The sequence below is a fragment of the Neopsephotus bourkii genome, unplaced genomic scaffold (genome assembly GCF_033783945.1).
Source record: "Neopsephotus bourkii isolate Nb327-2 ecotype Australia unplaced genomic scaffold, CSIRO-AGI_Nbou_v1 NB_95, whole genome shotgun sequence".
NCBI classification, from domain to species: Eukaryota; Metazoa; Chordata; class Aves; order Psittaciformes; family Psittacidae; genus Neopsephotus; species Neopsephotus bourkii.
Genome location: NW_026900612.1, coordinates 1,418,451 through 1,442,738, shown reverse-complemented (window position 1 = coordinate 1,442,738; position 24,288 = coordinate 1,418,451). Strand labels below are relative to the sequence as shown.

General features: G+C 40.4%; 1 protein-coding gene and 1 long non-coding RNA gene across 8 annotated transcripts; one reads left to right on the top strand and one right to left on the bottom strand.

The window, feature by feature from the left end:
• Positions 1–1,063: 1,063 nt before the first annotated feature.
• Positions 1,064–20,932, bottom strand: NAA30 (N-alpha-acetyltransferase 30, NatC catalytic subunit). Of its 7 annotated transcripts, none has more exons than XM_061356138.1 (5): positions 20,808–20,932; positions 19,603–20,517; positions 11,926–12,049; positions 9,838–9,893; positions 1,064–2,931 (listed from the first exon to the last, which is right to left on the bottom strand). In XM_061356138.1, the coding sequence occupies exons 2-5, from the start codon at positions 20,512–20,514 to the stop codon at positions 2,794–2,796; spliced, it is 1,230 nt and encodes a 409-aa protein (XP_061212122.1). In that variant the 5' UTR covers positions 20,515–20,517; positions 20,808–20,932; the 3' UTR covers positions 1,064–2,793. The 7 variants fall into 7 exon arrangements, with proteins under 7 accessions (XP_061212122.1, XP_061212130.1, XP_061212151.1 ...); XM_061356146.1 differs by having other exon boundaries at positions 20,788–20,872; XM_061356156.1 differs by lacking the exon at positions 1,064–2,931 and adding an exon at positions 6,737–8,380.
• On the top strand, positions 20,858–23,335 carry LOC133213740 (uncharacterized). The gene is made up of 2 exons (XR_009725866.1): positions 20,858–20,967; positions 22,162–23,335. It is a non-coding gene; the product is annotated as an uncharacterized LOC133213740 (long non-coding RNA).
• The last annotated feature ends 953 nt before the right edge of the window (positions 23,336–24,288 follow it).

Below are 24,288 nucleotides of genomic sequence, written 5' to 3'. Positions count from 1 at the left end.
TTAAAAAACAATACAAACATCCATACTGACATGTCTGCAACAGTAACATTGGGGCAAATTTAAATATAAAAGTGATCAACTCCTTAGTTAAGATTTGTCAATGCAAAAGGCGAGGGTGAAAGAACTGTGTTTTAGCAACAGACATGAGAAAAAAAACCAACAACTTTTCATCTCTTTTCATCAACTTTCAATCTATTTTCATCTCTTTGCAAATTCAAAGCTTCTCACTTGATATCCAAACCCCAAGCAACACAGAGAATAAATCTGTTTCTTTTAATATGAACCAACACATACAGCTTCAGAATCTCCCATTGTGAACTGTGTGTTACACAGCAGCAATATTAGAACCTTTCAGGTAACGTGCTCTTTTAAAAGAAACATGCACCTATTTTGCGCAGTATTTTCAAAACATGCACAGCGACAATTACTTCTTACAACAAACAAACAGAATTGTATTTGAAGTTTGGTTAGAAGTAATGATTTTGGCAGTGCCTTTGTGAAAAGTGATTTCAGCTAACTTTTAAGTTAACTTTTGAATCTGAAGACACCCATGGCTTAAATATTAACCCATAGAAAACTTGCCTGTCCGGCTTTTCAGTTTTTAAACATCAGCAGACACACAAGCTTGCCTCCTTTGCAATGTGCGACAGGATTCCAACAGCTGTTAATAAGGTAAGAAACCTCCCTGATCTGCCCCCTTAGATCAAGCAAGCCAAAGCAGCCATGGTTCCACCTGGAACATGGTGAACAGAAGTCTGTTTTGATTGATTTAACATTACTGACAATTAAGTCTGAACTATGAACAATACCTCCTGAAAAGCCACCCAGAAAAACTGGCAAACCTGGCGATCGGGATGACATGAACAAAAGGTTTTAGCACGTCACAAGTCAGCAGTGGCAACATACGGGTTTTATCCTGAACTCAACACGTTCTGTGAATAGCAGTCTCCAGTTTATTGTATTTTCTCTTGGGCACCATTTAAAGCATGTTTTCTTTACAGAGGAATACAAGCCCCCTCAAAAGAATAAATGGTGTCTGCAATCAGAAACTCAGAAGGGCCAATTTCCATTAAAAATCTTTTATTTTCAAATACAACTCATGATTTGTACGTGGTAAGAAATGTCCATCACCATGTGCAACCGGTCTGTGCAAAATAAGGCGTCCCTCTAAAGCAAGTTTTCCTGCACAGGGCTCTTTTCCAAATGTTACTGGAGGTAGGGGTTCTGTTGGTTTTGTTTTTAAGTGTACAGTAATTAGCAAAAAAACCCCATGACTCAAACCAAACCTCAAAAATAATAATAATTAAAAAAAAGTGTAGTAAGGCAAATCTGAAGAGTACGCTCAGCTACAAAAAAGCAGATTCACTGAGAGTTCATCCTTTTCACAGGTTACATAGGTGTTTCCACAAGTCAATTAATACCTTTTTTTGCTTTCCGAAGTGAAAAATTCCAACTCATTCATAGAACTGGGCTGTATAATTACACTGAACAAGAAAGCCTAGACACTGTAATTACTGAAAATATTGATGGGTGTTGGTAAAACCTATGTAAGCCCAATTTCAGAAAGGAAAAGAGAAAAATAGAGAAAAACAGAGCAAGAGCAAATGTCAGAAAGAGAGAAGTCCTTCCCCTCTGCTTTGATTTTAGAGGGTGAAAATCCCCCAATAATTTAGCTCATGAAAGCTTAGAGAAAATTAGAGCAGTTAAAAATGCATACAATACAGCTTGAAATTTATTTCCAAGACCAAGAGTGAAGCATTTTAGAACAGTGAAGCAAAGCACTCTGAATCTGAAAAAAATTTGTTCCAACTATCTTAAAACAGCTGTTTTTCTGAGCTTCTAGCAATAATTTTGATTAAATAAAATCATACCAATTTACATTAATTTTCTATATATTCTTTCAAAAGTCCCTCACTCTTTTAATGAAAAAAGTGCATCCAAGACCAGCAGAGATTTACTGGCAACATCAGGTTCTCTTTTAGCAGCTACTCAAGGTTTTCAAAATAGCTTACACTTCTTGCTATAACAAAAGAAGGGTCTTCCCAACCCTAATTTGGGAGAAGTATCCAAATTATAAAAATCTGAAATAATTTATTATCAAATCCAGAATTTAAATAAAAGCAGAAATTTTCTTGCAAAGACAGTTGAAGAAAGTAAAAGAATAAAAGCATGCACTCCAAACTTAAGAGGTGAAGACAAATATACTTATCTATACAGGCACTGGCAGACGCAATTTAATTGTTACTGTTACTCATTGTAACACACACCCCACCCTACAATACATTTTTTCATTCACTAATCACTGAGGTACCAATATTTAAGAATGGAAAATTCAATATTGAAAAATAAAACCTAAAATTGAAGCCTTTTCCCAGAAAACTATGGCAATTTTTGTATGAAATGTTAGTATACTCATAGAATTTTACAATCTACATTGGCTTTTTTCTGGAACCAGAAGTCATGTTCCACATACAGGTTCTTTGATAAAATGTTCACTGCGTATGTAATACAGTCAGTAGACTTGCAAATGAATGAAAATTTGTTGGTTATCAACTGGCACATCTTGCTGGTACCAAAAGAACTCAAAGTCAGAAACAATCGATTTTAATTCTGAACAAATGCGCCATGCCAAAGTGCAACAAATATGTGCGACACTCAATGAGACACTGACAGATTAAGAGCTGTATGAAAACTACTAAGTCCACCTGCAAAGCAATTTTGTACAAATTGCATTGCATGCAAAGGACAACCCTGCGCTGTTGGGACGTCAGTTTCTTGATTTGATGGTTTCTTTTAACGCAGCCATAGTTTAAGACGCAGTGCATCAACTCCATTTAAATAGTATCTGAACAGCCTCTTGTCTCGCACAAAACCAAGGTTTTCATAAAGTTTCAAAGCAGACTTATTTGTGATTTCTGTTTCCAATACAACCTTTGAGGGAGAAAGAAAAAAAAAAAACAAACAAGAAGAAAGAAGAAAAATGAGTTATCATATTAGAAACCAGTTGCAATCACATAATTACTCAACTAATTTCAAGGTTTTTATTTAAGGGTACATTTATTAGTTATGAGTGGAATCAACTTATTGAAGCAACCCCTCTCCATTCCCACAGTAAAAAAAAAGTAGTGCATCAACAATTGTAGCTGTAAACAACTACTCATTTGTATCAAGATTTTAGTTCTTTGCTGTAAATAGTATCTCAACTCATTACCTAATGCCTAATTACCAACCAACCAATAAGCCCCACCTCCCAACACCTCCCCCTCAAAAAATCCCAAATCAAAACCAATCTACCAAACATGTTAGGGTCCAAAACATACTTCAGATTTTGAATGAGAAATTAAACCTTTACATGTCACAAGAACTTGGCACATGAGATCTTGTTTACTCATTTAATATCTGTGACCTCTAATTCAATAGATACAGACCCAGATATAAGCTTCAGCATTCTAGGACTAGCTGTCAGACCCAACGTTTGCAACCAATAGCTGTGCTCAACACAAGCATCCCAAACCCAAATCAGAGTGCACACCAGGAAGAAAAAGCACCTTTTCCCATTTTTCCCCTCCCCATGCTGGTAAGACCCTAGTTGCAGGAAGACCTACCACAAATAGCTCAGACCAAACCGAAGTATAAGAGTAGCCAAATTAAGTAAAGATTCAAAATTGTCCCAGAAGTCTCAAGTACAGGCAAAAACCCTACACTGGTGTTAACAAGAAGTTAATTACAGAACTGCGGAACTGTTCCTCTGCATTCTTTTCTCCTCGTTTCTCCACATGCACTGAACAGAGCTCTGCTGTTAACTGGTAAGCTGTGCACCCACTCCAAATGACAAAACCTTGTTTTGCCTCTTCATTGTTGTCCAATGCAGTTACTTAATGATTCTGCTATTAAAGACAAATCATGGTTGCGCAAGAACCCAGGCTGAACTAATAAGCTGACTAGACTACATACAGTCCCATGACACTACATTCAGGTATTAAACATGAGCTGATGGACAGCGCAGAAAGAACATATAATGAAAATACAGCCTAAGCAACTTCTGCAACAAACCAGTGATTACTGCTGGTTTTAAGTCCACTAACAACTATTTTTACACAGAGATACCCACTCTGTGTAGTCAGGACTACATATGTAAGGCTCCCTGAGTCCAAAAAAGTCATCTATTCCATCTTACAACCCAGGACAACCTTCTCTTTCAATTAGAAGGAGGAAAACTGGTTAACATCCCTCCACACACACTCCTAAAACCAGGAACAAAATATTAGTGTGTATTTGTAGAGCAGTTTAAAGTCAACCTACTTCATGGACCCTGGCCCTACTACCTTCAGGTGCACACTTCCATTCCCCCTCACCAATTTGGCCATCTCACTAAGTTCATTGCAGAGCTACTTCAAGCTACGTGGTAGAAAATCTTTCCCTTTTCTCCTCATCAGGTTTGTTTTCTGCAGCCTGGGGAGTGGCTAAGCCAATGTAAAAGAGGCAGGCAGTCATCAGTTAGACTGGTCACCTTCAAGAAGATTTAAAATCCATTTAATGTATATATTTGAGCATTACTCAAGTTTCAAGCCACTCTAGCCACATTCCAATAGGTAATTCTCCCTGCACTTCTCAGTGTAAGAATGTTGAAAGAATAGTAAACCTGGAGTTAAAAACCCAATGAACAATGTAAGACTTAGAAGTAGTTCATTTTCTGAAAAGGAACTAAGAGTCACACATTAAAATATTAATAGTCAGAGTTCTCAAGTTACAGCAGGACACTCCGTTGTACCTGCACACTTAGGACAACCTAATTCAATTCTTAGTCTTATGGCAAGAATTAGGGATTGAATTTCTTTCTCCGGCCCTCCACAGAATACTACCATCAAGTCTTGTGACTTGATCAAGTACTCTTAACATCCTTAATCCATTTAAATGGTAACAATTTATAACAAATTATGGAAGTGCAGCATTTTTCCTGAAAAGTGCTGTTTCCTACACAATTGTGCACATTGTACAACTTAATTCAAATTAAAACAAAGCACTACGCCAAAGAGGAAATCTGACCCATGTAAATCTACAGTGCAGGAGACTATTATTTGAACTCTTAGCTACAAATGGCATTCACTCTCTTAAGTTTAGTAACCTGTCAGAGTGATATAACAAGTGTATATCCGACTGCAAGCTCAAATACTTTGCAATGCTAAAAGACTTCCAAAACTGCAGATCATTGAATTCAAGGGAGTGGTCAAATGTTGAAATTCAGGTTTGCTGGAATCCTACTTCCTGAGTCTATGCTCGTCTTAAAAGCAAATGCAAGAGATTTCCTCTTGTATTTCTAATGAAGACTTAGCAGAATGAAAAGTAATTCCCTGATCTCAACATACTGCTCTTATCTCAAAGGTCTAAAGACATGTTTCTAGTATCTAAAAAGGAAACAGTCACATTTTAACCAAATTTCATTAGCTTCATTTTGTAAAGGATGCACCTCTACCTGCACGAGATCTTCAATCAAGCTCCAAACCCTCAATTATTGTATTTATTTCTGGTCTCATAGGGTCTATTTTGTTGTACATATATGCCTCTTAAATCCCCTAATAACACAATCATATCCTCCCCTGGAGAACAGCAAAAGCCTGACTGGGTTTAACTGCATTTTCTGCACAAGTCGCAACTTTCTGAAGGCTGTTACTTTCTCTTAAGTCTTAAATTTCATAAACCTAACATTTTATCTCAAATAGGATTATATTGAAATATACATGTCATTTTTACTAGTATGGTACTGAATTAAAATGACACACCTACTGGGGTGGTCAAAAAAAAAAAAAAAACAAAACAAACCCACTTCAAATCACTCTGACGTTTCAGTGGATATTCTCATGAGAAGTTGCAATTCCTTTTCACATTCCATACTTTTGCTTAAAACAGCTCTCAAAAGTTCCACTTTGTGGAGTCTTATTTGAGTTACCAGTTACATGGCACATTATTTCAGCAATACAAAGTGAATGAACTGTAAGCAATCATTTGCTACAGACAGAAAACCTGAATGAGTAACTCCTCCTTTCTAATTGTGATTAAGGTATGGAATAGTTCCATGTGAAGGTCTTAAGCACTACAATTTTTAAAAACTGCTTGTCAGTAAAAGCTAAGCAAATGTACAAAACTCAACCTGAATCCAACTTGCAAAACTATAGGAAAAATACATGGGAGCAAAACTATTCACCTTCACCTGATCTATTTCTGTAGTTCGTATTTTCCATGCAACCAGCCCATATTCTTCATCCTTGTGACTTACTGGAAACTCAGGTCATTATAATCTTAAAACCTCCAGTTCAGTACCCCAAGTATTAGAATTCATTAACAAATACCTGAGAAAGCCAAGGTTAAAAAAAAAAAAAAAAAAGGCAAAGACACCTCAAGTTTTGTAATGCTATACCCCAGACACTCCAGCTCAAAGCATGCTGTTGAGCACTTTCTTCAGGCTTGAAGGTTATTTCTAGTTCAAACATACCCCATCCCCCCAACATCAGATCACTTCCCTTGTTTCTATTCTAATGTAAGCCATGGCCAGCTCCTACCCTCCATGCAAATTCCATTCCAGCCAATTCACTTCTTTACTTACCCCAGCTTCCTCAAGCTGGGAAACAACCCGGAAGGAAGGATTACGCCTCCTGTCTTTGAAGGATGGCATATAGCATAAACCATCTCTTTGGCAGCTGGCTAACCACAGAAGCTTGCACTGAAAATCACTTGGCTTAGTTTATTCCCACAAAAATAGTTTACAGGAAGAAAATATATCCTAAACCACTAAAATATTGCAGCATACGTTGAAATGCCAGCACATCGGTACTGAATTTTCTAGATTTTTATCTATGGTGTTGTATAAATACTTTATTTTTCAGGACTTAATGCCGATACCTCAAAATGTCCAATCAATGTTACTTTGAAAAGTAACACACCAAACAAAGCACTTATCAGATTATATACCACAAATTATTACATACATTTACTGCACCTATTCCATAATTAGATTGAAGAAAATAGTTTCCAAGCAGCCTTTGGAAATTTTGATGATACCCACAGCTGCATATTCACGTTTTTAGTCCAATTCCACAAAAGTTTCAAAAAGCAGCAAACTTTTTTTTTTTTAATTCCAGGTCATCTTCTATCAAGTAGCAGCATCTTATTATTTTCATCATGTTTCTGAGTTTATTAAGCGATGCAGAAAAATATCTTAACAGTAGCAGAGACGATTAAACTATTTACACACCTCAGAAAGACATATTGCTGTGATGCACTTCTTCATGTTTGATCAGCTCTAGGCATCAATTAGACTGCCAGAAACTCTTCTCCCAACAAATTCTAAAATCTGGTGAAGCAAATGTTTTGGCTCCATTGGACAGAGCCAAACAGACAGAGCCAGACTTTTTATAGCTGGCTAGTTTGATTTTTCAGATTCTGGTCATGACTGAAAACTCAGCAATCCACTACATGGTACTAAGCAAACAACATTGTTATTTTGTACCATATATATCTGGAAGAAGCCTACATTTGGTGGCAACAAAAACAAATCATGAAAACATTGGCTGTTTGGCTGTAGATAAGCTGTACATAAAAACAGCAAAAATATATAAAATCAATGAGGGTATGCCTCTGCTAACTGTTGTAGAAAGTTGGAAAAATACTCTGCTTGTGCTCCATGTTGCCTGGGTGTAACGGGCTCCTGTTTCAAAATGCTGTGCCAGCACCAGGCTCAGCTGATGCAAAAGCCCCCAAGAAGCAAGGCATAATTAGTTTGGAATCATCATCCGACAAAGTTACACAGTCTTTGAAACATGCCTGTACCCGTCCAGCGCACACTTTAAGGAGCTTGAATTGTAGCACCTCTGATGAAAGTGGGACAGCAAGAGTCTCTGAAAAATGCCCTCTGCTCTTAGTACAAAGCATTTATACAGCACCATAGATGAAAATCTGTGACTAAGAGTTAATGAGGTCTCACTGCGGACTAGCCTGCAATCCTTATGACATTTATTTAATTTTTCCAAAGATAAAAAACAGTAAGAAGGGCTCTTTTGACAAATATTACAGCTGTAGAAGATGATGCAGGAGAGATCACTATGTGCATACCTGTTAGTCCAATTCAGAAATTAAGTTATGCGAGTACTACATATACAGTCATAAATCATATCATAATTATTGCAACTTTGATAGCTTGAATAGAAATAGCTGGTTCTGCCACTACTCTAACAACAGTAGGCAATTACATTTCGATTCTCCGGCTGCAGTGTGAACAGTGTGATACTATTCCTCAATTTCTTTAATATTTTAAATCATGAATACTCTAGCAATGGCAAATTAATTCAAGGCCACAGTGAAAAGTTTGGGGGGGTGGGGTAAGAACCTACACCCCCCCCCCAAAAAAATATAAAAAAAAAAAACCCACTTATTTTTTTTTATTAGTTCAGTGTAGCAAGTAGTAAAACAGATTAGAGCAAAGCATATTACATATGATGAGAGAAGCAAGAAGCCAAAGCAAAGAACTTAAAGAATTGCAGAACTATCAGATTACGCTATACTGCCCTAGTACAACAAAAACTGGCCGGGGGGGGGGGGCAGGGAGAGAGAAAAACATAAAAAGACACCAATAAGCACAGGCATGAAAAAATTTGAAGAGAAGAACATGTATCTCAAACAATGAAGTGAGAGCACATGCAGGGGTGCTGCAAGAGGTGTAACACAACAAAGCAGAAAAATAATGAGTATGTGCCAGAAATCCTGTGACAAAACCTGTAGTTTTACACAAGAAACTTTGCCACACTGCAGTAGGACAATTAAGGGAGAAGCTGAAACAATGTAACAGCGAGATCAAAGAATGATTAATCATGACACACGGAAATGACACAGCAATCATCTATCAGGAACAAGTAACAGATGCATTGTACCAATGAGATGGAAGTTGAAGGGGCAGACAACTGGCTAAGAAGGACAGTCAAAGAAGCATGGATATAAGGAGCATTCCTCACAGGTTAAACATGACATATAAGGACAGTTTAGCTGCTTTTTATATTTTTATATATGTATCAGTAACAAAAAACCCCAAACAACCACCCCATCAAACAAAAAAAAAAAAAACAAACCACCAAAAACCCACAACAAAACAACCAAAAAAAAAAAAGACCAAAAAAAAGCAAACAAAACCCCTCAAACAGACAAGTTTAAAAAAAAATAATCAAAAAAATCAAACCCAAATAAAGCAAGCCGTAAACAGTAGGGACTGTAATCTGCTAAAAGGAAAGAGTAACAATACACAGTACAAAGAAAGTCTGACAGCCAGTCACTCACTTTCCTTCCAAGTTTTCACTGAGGTACTGAATCATTACAGAGTTCTGTTGGTGCTATGTAACATAGTTATGCACTGTCAGAACAGCCTGATGAGTTGCTGTGATAAAAGCACATTCCGCAATACTACGGCATGTACTATTCCAGTATCTTTGTGTACTCTGAAAGTACGGAAATATTACACACAACAGGTTAAGTTACACTGGTCATTAGCACCCTAGACTAGAGTCTTTGGAGGGAAATGTGCTTGCAACCAAAGGCTGAGGCAGCATCACAAAGTAAAACAAAATATGAAACACTGAATTTAAGCACTTATGATAAATTTAGAAAATCCTTCTCCCCATTTGTGCCACATGCCTTTTTGGAGTTATTTTTCCTTTTATCATAAACGAAAGAGCTTCTTAGCAACCCATTTCCTACCTAAAAACGCCCTGTAGAAGAAAAACTGGTGAATTTAATCCACATATAGGAGAATGCAAACCATTTACATTATGAAAGTTCTTGATTATAAAATCTTACCTCATCACAATCTCCTTCAACCATAGCATAAATAGCTTTCTTAACCAAGTTTGTACCTGAAATATAGATTTCAGTAAGTGCAAGAGCTGCAGTGCAAAAGATGCTAGTTTATATACGACTAATGTGTGCTACCTACACAACATGTTATCTGGGGAAAGCAAGGAGGAAAAAAAGAAAGAAAGAAAGAAGTTGAAGTCAAGTTGCAGTCTCAAGTTTGAACATTAAAATAATCCATAAAGTTACCCAGAGACTCAGCTTAAGCACAAGATATTTCTAACACAAGAATATTAGAAACAGGCTTCTATGTTTAACATGGTGTTATATATAGCCTTCCAAGATGTGATTCATTCCTTTTCGTTGCATTTAAAGTCAAAATCTGCTGGCACGTACTTGAAGGACATTCAGCGTCCAAGGGAATTTCCTCTTACTAAACCAAATACTTCTATTAGTAACAGAGCTTTTGAAACCACTTTTCTTGTGGCTCACTCCCATTTGGATTTGCTAGTATCCAATAGTATGGTTGAAGCCCATCCCTTCCCCTCATTCAAGCATTAATTTAATTCTTTATCATTATTTTTTATCTGTTTCACAACACTCCTACAAATGTAATATCCCTGTCTGTAGAACTGGGGTGAAACTGTAAGTTGATTTCAAAGTTATTACAAAAAAAATGACGTTGAATTAAATTGCATAAAATTGCATAATCCTCACTTTTATAAGGCGACTAAGGAAAAAAAAAACACCAAGGAATCTAGAGAACATTTTAAAATATTTTCAGAACCTTAATCAATCAGGATATTCATTAAATGTATGACAACACTGTACTACATTTATAACAAATCTTCAGATTAATAGCATACATGGAGAAACAGCAAGGCAGCAAATGTAGGAAAAAGTCAACATACAGAACGCTAATAAAGCAAGCCTTTAAAGTCTATTTATGTAATTCTAAAATAATGAACTAACTAAAACTAGGGGAAAATCTTGCAGAGATTTTCATAATGACAGTATTAGTTCCTAATTACTTATGAATCCAAGCATCTGCATTTAAATTATGGCAGGCTCCTTCATGATTCAGCTAAAAGGAAAGGACAGTGATTTCTCAGCATCCTCTTCCCTCTGCTCCACTGAAGAAACTAACAATGGCTTTTGAATTGCAACAAAACAATCCACACATATTTGAACAGTCATGGTAACATGCAATGCTTCATGTTTCTTGGAGTTTTATCAGGGGGGTTTTGAAGAGAACAAACGTAACAGTACCATTCTGCAATGCCTCACCACATTTTTCCATTTCAAGTAATTTTCTGTCTTTAATCACAAAAGTATGAGCTGTTCAGAGTGAATGAGTGGTGAAACACATTTCTAAGTTTTGAAGAAGACGTCTAAATTTTAAATTAAAAAAAAAAAAAAGTTACAAAATGTAGTTTCTCAATAACCAACACACACACACAAAAAAATAAGTTCCATAAGAACAGATCTTTAATTAAGCCAACTAGGATAGCTGGTGTTAGAAGAAAAATCCCTTCATCAGGGTAAAACTGATTAATGAGGAAAGGCAAACTCCCTACCAAAAGCGATTTCTTTTATCATGGAATTTCTCAACAAAACAGATCTCTGTTTCAGTCATTCAACTAGCAATACACAACTATTTTTCTTCACTTATTAATACAACAATGAGCTACATACATTCTCCCCAATGGGCAATATATGCATAATTGATAGGGGAAAGCCAGGGGATAAGTCCACTGAAAAAAGATAGACTGAGCACAACATAATACAGTGATGAAGGCACACAACAAAAAGCAAAGCAATTCCCACTGCTGTTATTTGACAGTGGTAACAGAGGTAAGGGGCTTCTAACTGCCTTTCTGTTTAAGCTTAACTGTATTCCACATGTAAATCTCATAGAGCATTTTAGGTTATTTTAATAAAATAATGCCACTGGGGAGCCACTGCGGTCAAGTAAGGCAGGGATAACAAAACCCACCACATCTAGAAGTTCAGTTCTGCTTAAACCTTTACGACAGCTGCATTTATCCCAACTACAGAATGTAAGTAAGAAGTAACAAAAAAGGCTATTCTTACCAATTCCTTTTCTTCTGTATTTGGAATCCACTGCTAACATGGCTATATAACCTCTGCGGAACATCTTTTTGTGCATATCCAGCTTGCAGACGATGGCACCTACACACTCCTCACCTACCATGGCCTTAAAGACAAACATACACGTATGCATTCTCAGTTTGTGATCTACAGTGCTACCAAAAGTAGTAAACCAGTTCATTTTAAGTGAAACAGCCACACACAACATTTGCATAAAGCAATAAAAAAAAAATTACTAAATAAACTTTTAAAACATCTCCAAAAGTATAAATAAGGTTAAGGGACTCATTTCTTTATTATATTTAAATAAAGTTACAAGTCAATTAACATCCAATGAATTGTCCTGGAGAAAACCACATTATTAATCCATAAAGTCTACAAGCAAAAACACATGTGATAGGAAAGAAGGGGGAGGAAATAAAAATATCAAGTTAAGGCATAAATCATCCTTTCACATGGACTGCTGCAGAGGAAGAAAAGTCCATTCCTAAATTTTCATCTACAAGGGCTGTGGTAGATAAAATGCTTAATTTTTGTCTGGTTTTAATGTCAAGGCCACAAAGGATCACAGAAAAATGTTGCTACATTTAAGATTTGGAAACTGTCATTTTCAGTCATATGACACCCAAAGAACAAACAAAAAAGCAGAGTTAATGTCACACATTTTAACTGTTCAGAGATTTCCTTCTTTAAGAGTTATGTACTGACAGTTGATCCCAATAGTATTGTTACAAAAAGCATGGTCAAGGAGATATAGTCATTCCGAAACTGAGAAAAAATAAACACTTATCAAACCACTTGCACAACCACTGTGTTCACCAAACTTTTACCATGAAATATATTAGAGAAAAAGTGTAAGAAAAACTGAGTCATGTGTTAACTGAAGGGTTAGGCAGAATCAGATTAATGACATTATAACCCGCAGCACTAAAACTGAATAATGCTGAAGAGTACGACAGCATCCAAGGGGAGAATTAATTACTGTTAGTTCAGGAAAGACTGACAAGAGATAAAAAGGAAACTCATAATTGTAAGTATAGGTGTATAAATGGATCCACATATTTTGATAGACCTCTATCGGCAGGGGGAAACTAGCCTTGGGCTCAAGAGTAGCAACTAAACCAGGGCTACAGCATATGATTGGCACAAGCATGTGCTAGCACAGGCACTTCTGAATAATCCAAATTTACAACAGTTAACACACATCAAATGGAAAGGACCTGCCAGAGCCCACACTGCCAGACTTCAGTGCAGCCCACCTGTGAACCCAGCACTTGCTTCTCCAAAATCTGTGATTTACACTCCGTAAGCCTCCAACCACCTGAACCTTTTTGTACACAGCTTGTAGGCTAAGGCTCTACAGATAGAAGATTAATTCATGCAGATTATACTTTGGATACAGTTTTTTCATTCCAAGAAGAATAATGTCTTCTGGCACCTCTACCTGGATGGTGGGTTATTAGCTGGTGGGTTAGCTGCCAGCCAGAAGCTGTAGCAAAGATGAAATGAAGAAGCCCCAAACATACGAGATGCATTTCAGAAGCTATGATACAGCAAGATTTTAGCACGACTTCCAACACGGTTTAAGCTCATCAGTCAAATATAATTATTGTTAAGTTTTTATTTGGCAGAAAACCACACTTTTAGTGGTATCCAAGAACAATCCTGAACAGTCTAAACCAGTATTTTTTTAAAACAATGAACAAAAACTGTAGCATTATCTAAATGGACTGAAATACAGCCTCTGAACAGTCCTTCATTTATTCTACAACACAGTTCATTCCATAGAAAAGAAAAGCTGTACTTATACTAAAGCTGTGCAGGTAAAGTGTCAGCTAAAGGCAAGTTTTGTATCTCAGCTCAGACCTGAGAAAACCAGCGAGTTAAATAAAGAGTGTCATCAGAAAGACTCTTTGTAACATTGCTATAATTATGCAGAGTGCCTAGATGTAATCTTAGGCCTCACTAAAAAAAGAAAAAACACAAAAAAAAACGCACACCACCAACTAGCACGCTGTAGTTATACTTTGCCCTGCAGTGAACACGTGCAAGTTGTTGGTCGTAACAGCCATAAGGAATATTTTTAAGATATATTTTTTACACAGTTCAAGCGTAGTGACATTCTAGACATTGTGTATCTGTGCTCTTTCTTCTTTAGGGCACTTTTCTGAAAAGCTGTGTTCATGAATCATGTAATTAGAAAGCGAGACAGCAAAGAATTATGTTTATGATCAAAGAAGCAAATACCCAATGGTATTACCACTGCTGCAGAGAGCTAAGTGAAGCATGACTTTGTTACCAGTTCTCCAAGTACTTAAATGTGTTACTCTGTCTTTAGGAAGGTAAATCTGCCAGTTAATCTAAGGTGTTCTGCTTACAGAAGGAGTGTTGGATTTCCACCTCAATTTGAGGCATTGTATTCCCTTTCCTCTTCTTTCTCCATCTCTCCAACCTCATCCAATGCTGGAAATTAAACTAAAATCATCAAACAGTTCAGGTTGGAAGGGGCCTTAAAGCTCACCAATTCCAACCCCCCTGCCACAGGCAGGCACACCTTCCACTAGACCAGGTTGCTCAAAGCCCATCCAGCCTGGCCTTGAACTCTGCCAGGGATGAAGCAGCCACAGCTTCTCTGGCCCCACAACTTCTCTGCAATGCTTGTAATTTAATTCCCTGGAAAAGGTTAAACTGTGTAAATAAGAACAAAACCAAAAAACCTACCGAAATAGTGAGAGTTGGAAGGAAAAACATAATTCCCACACACCACCATTTGTGAAAAGACAACTGTGGGCCAAATTTTCATTTCAGGTATATGACAGTACTTCTAAACATACAAGTTCCTACAAACAGAATCCAGTCCAAGTTACTATTATGTATTATAAGCCCCATGGAGTACTAGAAGATTTACTTCAATTGTAGGTCATTAGCAGGATTAAAATATATGAATTCAAACCCAATATTTGCATCAACTTTGTTCTTATGAGTAAATTTAAATACTTAACACAAACTAGATTTTAATATCTTTCTATGGCAACCATTACCAGAAAACTTAGCACAGAAATGTCTGCAAATCAGCAAGAACAGCACTTTTCACAAAATTAAACAACTGGCATTAATTTAATTAGCAAAGATGGCATTAAGTCTGTCAGCCACAGTCTGAGTATGCATTGAATACCCAGGCCCTGTGACATTTGTTCCCATTTGAAGAATATTGAAACAATCAACTCACTCCTGAAATATTTTGCAATTCAAATGCAGTAGAACCTGCACTACTGCAACACAGCTCTTTCACAGATGCACCAAAATCCGTTCCAAAGTATCACAGAAACAGCTCTGTATGAATCCTTTGGCTTACATTTAGTGATCATATTACTGAATGCCATTAGAAGATACATTTAGGCTAATGGTTTTAAGCTAAAGTCTGGCACTTCAGTCAGAGCTCTTTAGAATACTGAGCAAATCACTACGTTTCTCTGATTCCACTCTATGAAACTGGACACAAGTAATTCCTTCCCATGTTAGGGCACTGCCAGAAAACTACACTAGCTGTTGTTACACACTCAATACTCATATGTACTCAATATTCATACTGCAATGGCTTAAGTTTTCACAAAGCTGCTGACAGTGAGAAGCAGCACAGCAAGCCTGTGTCTGAAACCACAATCACTCTTGAGAGGAAACTGGAATACAGAGAGAGTTTGCAAATTGAGGACGGATATTACAGAATTTCTTCCTATGGCTGCCATGAGGCTAGGAAGACTTCTCAGTTTCCTAACTTTTCTGGTTCTTTTATGTCCCAAGTTTTCCTCAACTGAAAAACAGGGGCAATGTCTTACAAGTCTTAATTTCAACATGAAGTATACTTACTCTTGCAGAAAATCCAATTAAAAAAAAAAAAAAAAGAAAAAAAGAAAAAAAGCATTAGTATAAAACAAGATCTTAACTGCAGTCATTTAGGATTATAACACATCTAAAACCACTTATATGGTATTAATAGGTTACTTTAAAACTTGTGAAAGCTTAAATTATAAATGCTGCTATGGCTAGTGGCAAAGTTATGAACCCAGAAGCACGGACTTTTTTCTTAAAAGGTAGTCAAGTGGTGCAGCACTGTGAATGACAGGAAAGGTTACAACACTCCGCCAGAACTCTGCTTTTACTACGTCCTGTCTTACCCGAACTTTGGCACAGAGCAAGGTTTCCTAAGCTCACCTCTCCCACGGTAAAGTATTTTGAAAACAAGTTTCTGAAACATTTAAGGTATCAGTTTTAAATGGAAGTTTCAGAACTTCAATGCTGACAGGACTAGAAGCCACAAAGCACTTTAAAAGGAAGCTACAATTTTTAGAAAGTGTTCACAATCCATATGGGGACAAAGTTGTAGTGAGGCTTGAAAATGCTTCATGTAAAACAAAACATCCCCTTTTCCGGGATCATTTTTTGACAGAAGAGTCGTTAGCATAGAAGAGAAACTGGGCTGACTGAGCTCCAGAGAATAAGTAAAAACTGGCCACTTAAAGAGCGCCCATACCTAGCACACAGCACAAACCTGCTTTTCCAAAGACAGGTGAAACCGGAGTTTAAGTAGACAGTTGCAGTTTACAAATAAGGTTTTTACCTTGCAACATCTCAGTCAGTAATGCTGCAGTGTAACATATCAGAACTGATCATCAAGTATTCCCAACTCGTTACCATAAAGCGAGGAAGACAGTTTGGATGAATTTTATGTTAAAATGAAGAGGTTTTGAAGATTCCTAGTATCTGCAGGTGCTTTTAAAGTGAATATGAACTTGAGTGTAGTTAGGATGCAGTTTGATACAGCAGAACACGGGAGTAACTAAAAAGTAAGGGTTGGTACTGTGCTTTCCCTCCAGTTGTGCATTCTCGTATCTTGCACCGTGACATCCTGCTAGGAATTTATTTGGAGCCCTAAATGAACAAAAACCTGACCCTAAAATACATACATGCACATACTCATAAATATGTGTTGGTTGTGGGAGGGCTGTGTTAACTTCCCAAATCAGAGAAACACAAGAGGTAGTTGAACAAAAAGGAAATGCAAGCAGCCCTTTCTGTTGCTCTAGCAATAGTGCACCTTGAGAAGGCAAGCCAAAACTCAGCAAGTTTCAAACCCATGAGATAATCATTGCCAGGAATAATGTTCACAATGCCCTCAGAAAACAGCTCCGCATTGTCAGGTAGCCAAAATGCTAGATAGGAAAATTATGGTGTTTAAGAGGCTTAGTGAATAAACGTCAGCAAGGAACAACTGGTGATCATTTACAGAAATTACACATCCCATCTTCAATTTAAATGGTGTTAGAATTTTCCCCTCACATGCTGAGAAGGTGAAAGGAGCCCATGACAGTGCAGTGAAGATACGTGAGCATACACTGGAGGATTTTAAAAATGGTGATGATGAAATTCAGTAAAGGAATTAGCTGGATCCCTACAGATATATTTTTCAAAAGCAATCAAAATTGCAGTGTAACCCCTCTCCCAAAAAGCAATCAAAACCTGGAACCAGAAGGGTTTGAGGACACAAGGCACTAAAGAAAAATGATTCTGTGAGACCAGGCACTATGCTTCTGCTCAGTATCCTGCCACTGTTCTTGCTAATTGGAATATGCAGTCCCTGACGGAAGATAAATATTTTAAAGAGACTTATTAAACAGTAGAAGTTCAGGAATCCATTAGCAGCACGAATAATTAAATTTTATAGAACAGAAAGTCTTCAAGACAATCTCTAAAAAACAAACCTTAAAAATACCAAAACCAGTCACAAAAGTCCATCAAATTTGACTCAACGTATGGCAAGACCTTCAAATTATTAAGTAATAACAATCAGCTAGCTTTAGTCATTCATAGTCACATATTCTTCTCTACAGTTTTATGTACTGTACATTGTTCCACCCTTAAAAAAAAAAGGGGGGGCAAATACAGAATTCAAGTAAAGCTTTGTTGATTCATCAAGGGTATCAAAAAAAAACAAAAACCACAAACTCCCCCAAAACACAACAATAATAAAAATACCAAACCAAACTAAGAGAAGCTGTCACTACAAAATAAGCTTAAAGATACCTTCTTTTCTTTGAGTGACACCTTATTCTTTGAATGCACTTCTGATACATTGCTCTATCAAACAAGTTGACATTGCGGTTTCCTTACAAAATTCTCAAGTTACTCCCTGACAAAAAACCCCTAAAGATTTAATATCTAAGAAAATGCATTGTGATCTAACTGTATCCAACATTACCTCGACTTTACCAGCAACACACTTGATGAGGAAAGTATGAACATTTGTTGCTCAAAAGCATTTATTTTCAATAGAGGTAAATCAGTCACACATAGCTCTATGCTTAAAAAAATACCATTCTGCTCTGATTGGCATCTTTATAATGGCAAACATGACTTTGCATCAAACAGTGTTTGCAAATATTTTTGTACTCCTATTTTGTTCTGGAAGGTAATGCTTTGCTCAACTTACTATAATCCTACTATATTCCCTCTTCAGGGTTTTAAGAGGCACAGTTCTGAAAATCCTCCCATTAATCATAGAATTCCTGCTATAAATTATACCCAACCCTAAACCAAGAACATTCAGGAAGTTTAAGGCCAGATGGATTCCATTAGCCTCACCTCCTGTATTCATATCCTATTAAAATTTCACAGAGATGCTCCTGAATTGAAGAGTGGTTTGGTTCTGGCTAAATCATACCTTTCAGCAAGGTGTCCAGCCTTGATTAAAACATCAAGAGAGAAGACTTCATCATTTACCACAGCAAGTAAGTGTCACACACTCCCATAAATGTTCTGTTTTGCAGATCTACATTTTTCTATGAATAAATCAAACACAGCTGAACTCCCACTGTGCATGTGTACTCCTCAGGTCAATTCATACTCAGTTTTATATACCTCTGGATGGATTATCATCCTGAAAGCATGCTTTTGAACTGAGACACGAGATCTTCCATGAGATTTGTTAAATACTTAGGAAGACAGGGTGACAGCCAGATCAGTCTTTACAATAGTGCAATAGGAAGAATATAAAACTAAACACATTGTTAGTACAGCAAGACAATCTAAGCAGCACAAGAATTTCTGAATGCTGCATACACTTTCACCTGTAAAAAGCAATACAGTTGTACTTGTCTCTTTACAAAGTAAGGTCACAGATCAAAAAGCCTACAAAACCTTTCACAATGTTCCTCCATGTATTACTGAGCATTTATATTAGCCATACTCAAGTCTGTTTTAGAACTACTGTGCAAGATTTACTAGGCAACATAAGACACTAGTAGACCAAGTACTTTCTTTTTGAAATACACACCTCAGAACTGTGAAAGAACGATACAATGAGATACCAAAGGTCACAAAAGTCAATGTCAAAACCAAGACTAGAAGCCTTGAATTCCTGGATCCTAACCCTGGTCTCAAATCCTTTCCTTACCACCTAAAACTAACAACTTAGGAACTTTAGGTGCATGCTTTACTTATACATGCACAAGTCACAAAGAAACTTCAGTAGGTCAAAAAAAGCTTGGCCTTACCCACAAAGATTATTAGAAGCATTTCCACAAATGTCAACCTTTCAATCCTCTCCCACCCAGCTCCAAACCACTCCCAATTCCTTCCCTCCCTTCCCCCTCTGGCACTTACCAAAAAGCAAAGTTGTGGCCAGTTGTGGATAAAATACCTATATGTGTAAATGGAGTAGGGTTCAGACAGATCTTTGGTGATCAGTCTCATGATATCGGGCATCTGCAGCTCTGACTCATATTGGACGTATCGTATCGTTATGTCCTCCTCGGGCTGAGAGTCCGTTTCCGAGCCTTTCAAACTACAAGCTGCTGCTAAGGACCCGGAGAGTAGCAGCAGGGCCTCCTCCTGCTCCCCTCCTTTATTCCCCTCCTCCTGCTCTTCCTCCTCCAAGCCAGTCCCTTCTGCCAGTCCACTGTCGGCTGCAGTCTTAGCAGCAGTCGTAGTTGTGGCGGCAGGCTGGCTACTGTCCTCTCTTGCTGCTGCTGCTGCTGGAGGAGAAGGAGGAGGAGAGGGTGCAGTCCTTCCCTGAGGAGGGAGGTGGTTGGTAAGGGAGGATGAGCACGGTGCTGTGGTTGGGGGTGATGATTGCTGCTGCTGTCCAGAGCCCATTGTTTTGCTGGCTCGCTTGTTCTCCAGCCCCTCCGGAGCTACCCCTGCCTCCGAGCTGAGGATCTTGCCCTTGAGGGAGGCCCGCAGATGCCGCAGCTCGGGGCTGATGAGGCCGTTGAGCTGGTGGTTGTGGTGCGGGGGATGATGATGGTGGTGGCGGTGCTGCTGCCCCCCTTTGCCTCCGTCGGTGCCTCCTTCTCCTCCTCCTCGCTGTTGCTCCAGTCCGCCCGCGGGTCCCTCCTCTTCCTCCTCCTCTTCGGCCTCCTCGTCCTGGGCCCCGGTACAGGCGGCGGCGGCAGCAGAAAAGGTGTAAGAGGAGGAGGAAGCAGTCCCCCCTCCTCCTCCTCCTCCGGGGAAGGGGGAGAGCGTGTCCCCCTGGGGGGAGAGTACGCTGCTAGGCCCCGGCGGTACCTCGGCCATATCCTACGGGAGAGACCGACACAAACTCACCGAGGAGGAGGGCATCAGACGAGACGGGGCCGAGAAGAGAAAGCGGCGGCCTCATGGGCCACAGTCGAGACGGGGGTTGGGGGGGGGGGCGCGAACAAAGGCAGAAACGGTGCCCGGGCCCCGCCTCGCCGCCCCGCCGCCGCCTCTGCCTGCTGCCCCGCTCCCCCCGCCACCGCTGCAAAGGCCTTTCCCCAGTCCCTCATGAGCCCCGGGCGACCACCCGCCGCCCCGCGACCTCCCCACCTGCCCCCACGGCCACTCACCCCCGCGTCTCCTCAGCGCCGCGGCTCCCACTCTCCGCTCATCCAGCGGCCGCCAAGCGCGGCCGCCGCTGCCGTAACACGCGGCCAAGTTTCCTGTCAGATGTTACGACACTTCCTCCCTTGGCGGTGAGGCTTAGCGACGGCGGGGCGACCGCGCGGAGTACGCGGGCGGAACATGGAGCTGGCAGCGCTGCCCCTCAGCGTGCGGCCGCCCAGCCTGCGCGGCTCAGCGGCATCCGCTCCTGCGGGTGCTGCGGGGCTCGCAGCCTGCCCGGGTGAAACCGGCACTGGGGTCCGGCTTGGGCCTTGGGTTCCGCCCGCCCTAGGCCGCAGCCCCGGTGCTGGTGAACGCAGGTTTCACCGGTTGAATCTATGAATACTACGGCAGCTGCACCGTTGCCCTCGAACGCCTACCTTTGCTGCCTCTCCTGCCCTCACACCCCAGGAGACGCTTCCATCGGTGTTTGTGCTTTGATCAACCCATTCCCAGCTGGACAGAGGTGCTGCCCACAAGAACAATGCCAGCAGTGTTCTGGTGACTCTTGCAGGTCAGAGGAAAGTGCAGGAGTTGCGGCTCTTGCTTTCAAAAGCAGTGTGAGTCGTGGTTCCTCATCTGAATAGGCAAAGGCAGGCCTTAGATTCTCTTGTGCAACTGATAACAGCAGAAACTTGGCAAGGCTGAAAGAAGTAAACACAAAGGTATCTCTGGTGTTGTGCATTAAATAATCTCTGTTTTAAGAACACACTAGTAGATGCCTCAGCAATAATCATAGAATCACAGAATGGTTTGGGTTGGACAGGACATTAAGATTGTCCAGTTCTAACCCACCTGGTGTGGGCAGGAACACTTCACACTAAACCATGTTGCCCAAGGCTCTTCACCCTCACTCTGAACACTGCCAGGGATGGAACATCTACCACTTTTGGGCAACCTCTTCCAGTGCTTCACCACCCCAAAGCAAAGAGCTTCCTCGTATCTAACCTGAACTTCCTCTGTTTTAGTTTGAATGCATTCCCACTTGTCCTATTGGCTGATGAGGAGGCCCTTTCCAGCATCCCTGTATACCTGGGCCATTGGTGAGTGTACACGCAGGGGGGAGGCTGGGCTGGACAAGGGCCGAGGCAGAAACGTGGTCCCCTGGAGGTGGGTGTCCACCCTGCATCATGGAGGCTCACAGGGCACACTGCTGCTGCCACCGATCCTGGGTGCAGGCCTTGCTGCCTCCCAGCTGCCTCGTTCCCTCTCCTGCCTGTCCCCAGCTATCTGTGGCTCCTGTGCCCACTCACCCCGCCACCAGCTCCCTTCCTCTTTCCCTCCCTCCCAGCCCCTCTGAATTCCTTCTCTTTCCTGCAGGCCATGGCTCACACAAAGCTCTTACTCTGGGTTCTGCAAAGCATATTCTCGAACATGCTCATGGTCTGTGATGATCTGGGTGAAGCCACACATGACCACATGCAGCAGTGTTTGGAGATGCTTATGGAGGAGATGGCTCTGATGCTGCAAGAGCTGGAGCAGAAGATCCAGGAGCAGAGGAGCAAGGAGCAGGATCGTGTGACCTGGAGAGCCCTGCTCTTTGCTGTCTTGTGGACCTGGCAGTTCTGGTTGATTGCTGGCATCCTGCTCCTCCTGATTGGCTCTGCTGGTGGCTTAGGAAAAGGGGCCATGAGGTGGGCAGCAGCAGCAAAGAGGAGGAAGACGGTGAAGAAAAAGATGCTGCTGAGGCAACAGATTTGGACATGTATGTTACAATGCACAGCAAACGGTCAGTGGACAAACTGTGAAACCAGAGTGAGTTAGTGGAGGCACTGGTGGAAAACCTTCTTGTTGCTTGCCAGTGGTCTAGTTTCTTGACAAAGGGTTTCTTCCTGGAGCTGGCACCAACCATCAGGGGGGCAGCACCTCTGATTGCTGGAGTCCCCAGGAAGATGACCCTATCTGCTGGCAGCTCATGTGCCTGGAGCCCCTCTGTGGGCTGAAGCCAGTCACTTCTTCTTTGGGAATGAGAAGATTCCTGGGGAGATTGTCTTGCCCCCAGCCTTGCAAAGAGCCAAGACATTCAACCTCTTCCAGTATCTGGTACAGGATCTGGCTGCCCATGAGCAGACAGTGCATGAGTTTGCGGAACTATAACATCAGCTTACAACACAGCTCTTCTAGGAGCATTGAAGGTGGTCTTCATACACACAGCTGTGTTTGCAGTGTTCATAGCTGAGGACGGATGAGGACCACCTCATGCAGGAGGGAGATGAAGGACAGAGTGCAGGACACTGCAAGGAAAGGAAGAACCTTGTACAGTGGACCTCTGCCAAGAGCAGCAGCATTCTCTTCTCAGTGGTTTTGAGATAGCAGCCGTTGACGACTACAGCAGTGACAAAGATGACTTGCTCCCTGCTTTCTCCTCTCACTGGCTGTGGCCACAATGTTACTGCTTGGAAAGTGACTGACCTTCCTCTTTAATAGGGTCCATTCCCTCTGGGAGCTTTCCCCTGTGCAAAGATGCCAATAAATCTCTTGTGTAACATGCAAACACTGTGTCTGTGAGGGTGTGCGCTGTGGAAAGGGTTCTGGGGCTCTGCTTGATGGTCAGCTCCACAGAATGAGAGATTCATGGAAAGGACCTTAAAATAATCTAGTTCCAACCCCTCTGCCGTGGGCAGGGTCGCCTCACCCTAGACAATGTCACCCAAGGCTCTGTCCATTCTGGCCTTGAGCACTGCCAGAGATGGGAGTATTTATCACTTCTTTGGGCAAGCTGTACCAGTGCCTCACCACCCTCACAGTAAAGAACTTCTTCCTTACATCTAAGCTGAAACTGTTTCAGTTAGAATGCATTACCTTTTTCCCTAGTGCTACAGTCCCTGATGGCGAGTCCCTCTGTTGCACCCTTGCAGGCCTCTTTCAGATATTGGAAGGCTGCTATGAGGTCTTCATGCAGCCTTCTCTTTAGGCTGAACAGCCGCAACTATTAACACACATGCATGGCCCCTCAAAATCCAGCATAGTGGGTTTTTCCTTTTCTTACATGAAAACTTTGCAGGACTGTTGTAAGACTTGCTCATTTTTATTTGCTACAGTTATTTTTCAAGTAAGTGACAGGTCTGGAATTAAAAGGAAAATCCAGCAACTACTCTGCATGTCCTTTAATTAGGACTGTTTAATTAGGAAGAAAATAGGCTGTGTGGTTACAGTTTTCCACTTACGAATTGCTGACTTCTGAAGTAAAGTAGGGAAAGAGTAAAATACCTGATTGAAAGTGAGTGAATTATAAGGTTTTTAGTCAAAGTAATTCATGACGGAAATACTTAAATTTTGAGAATTAAATGAGTCTCGATCCTTTTAGATTTATGGAGCTAAAAAGCTCCATAAATTGGAGCTTTCTGAAGCTTCATTCAGCAAGATTAATGCATATTACCTCTATTCATGCTGGCTTTATGTGTCCTGCAATTGCTCTGCAGATCTGTTTTTAGATGCATCTATCTG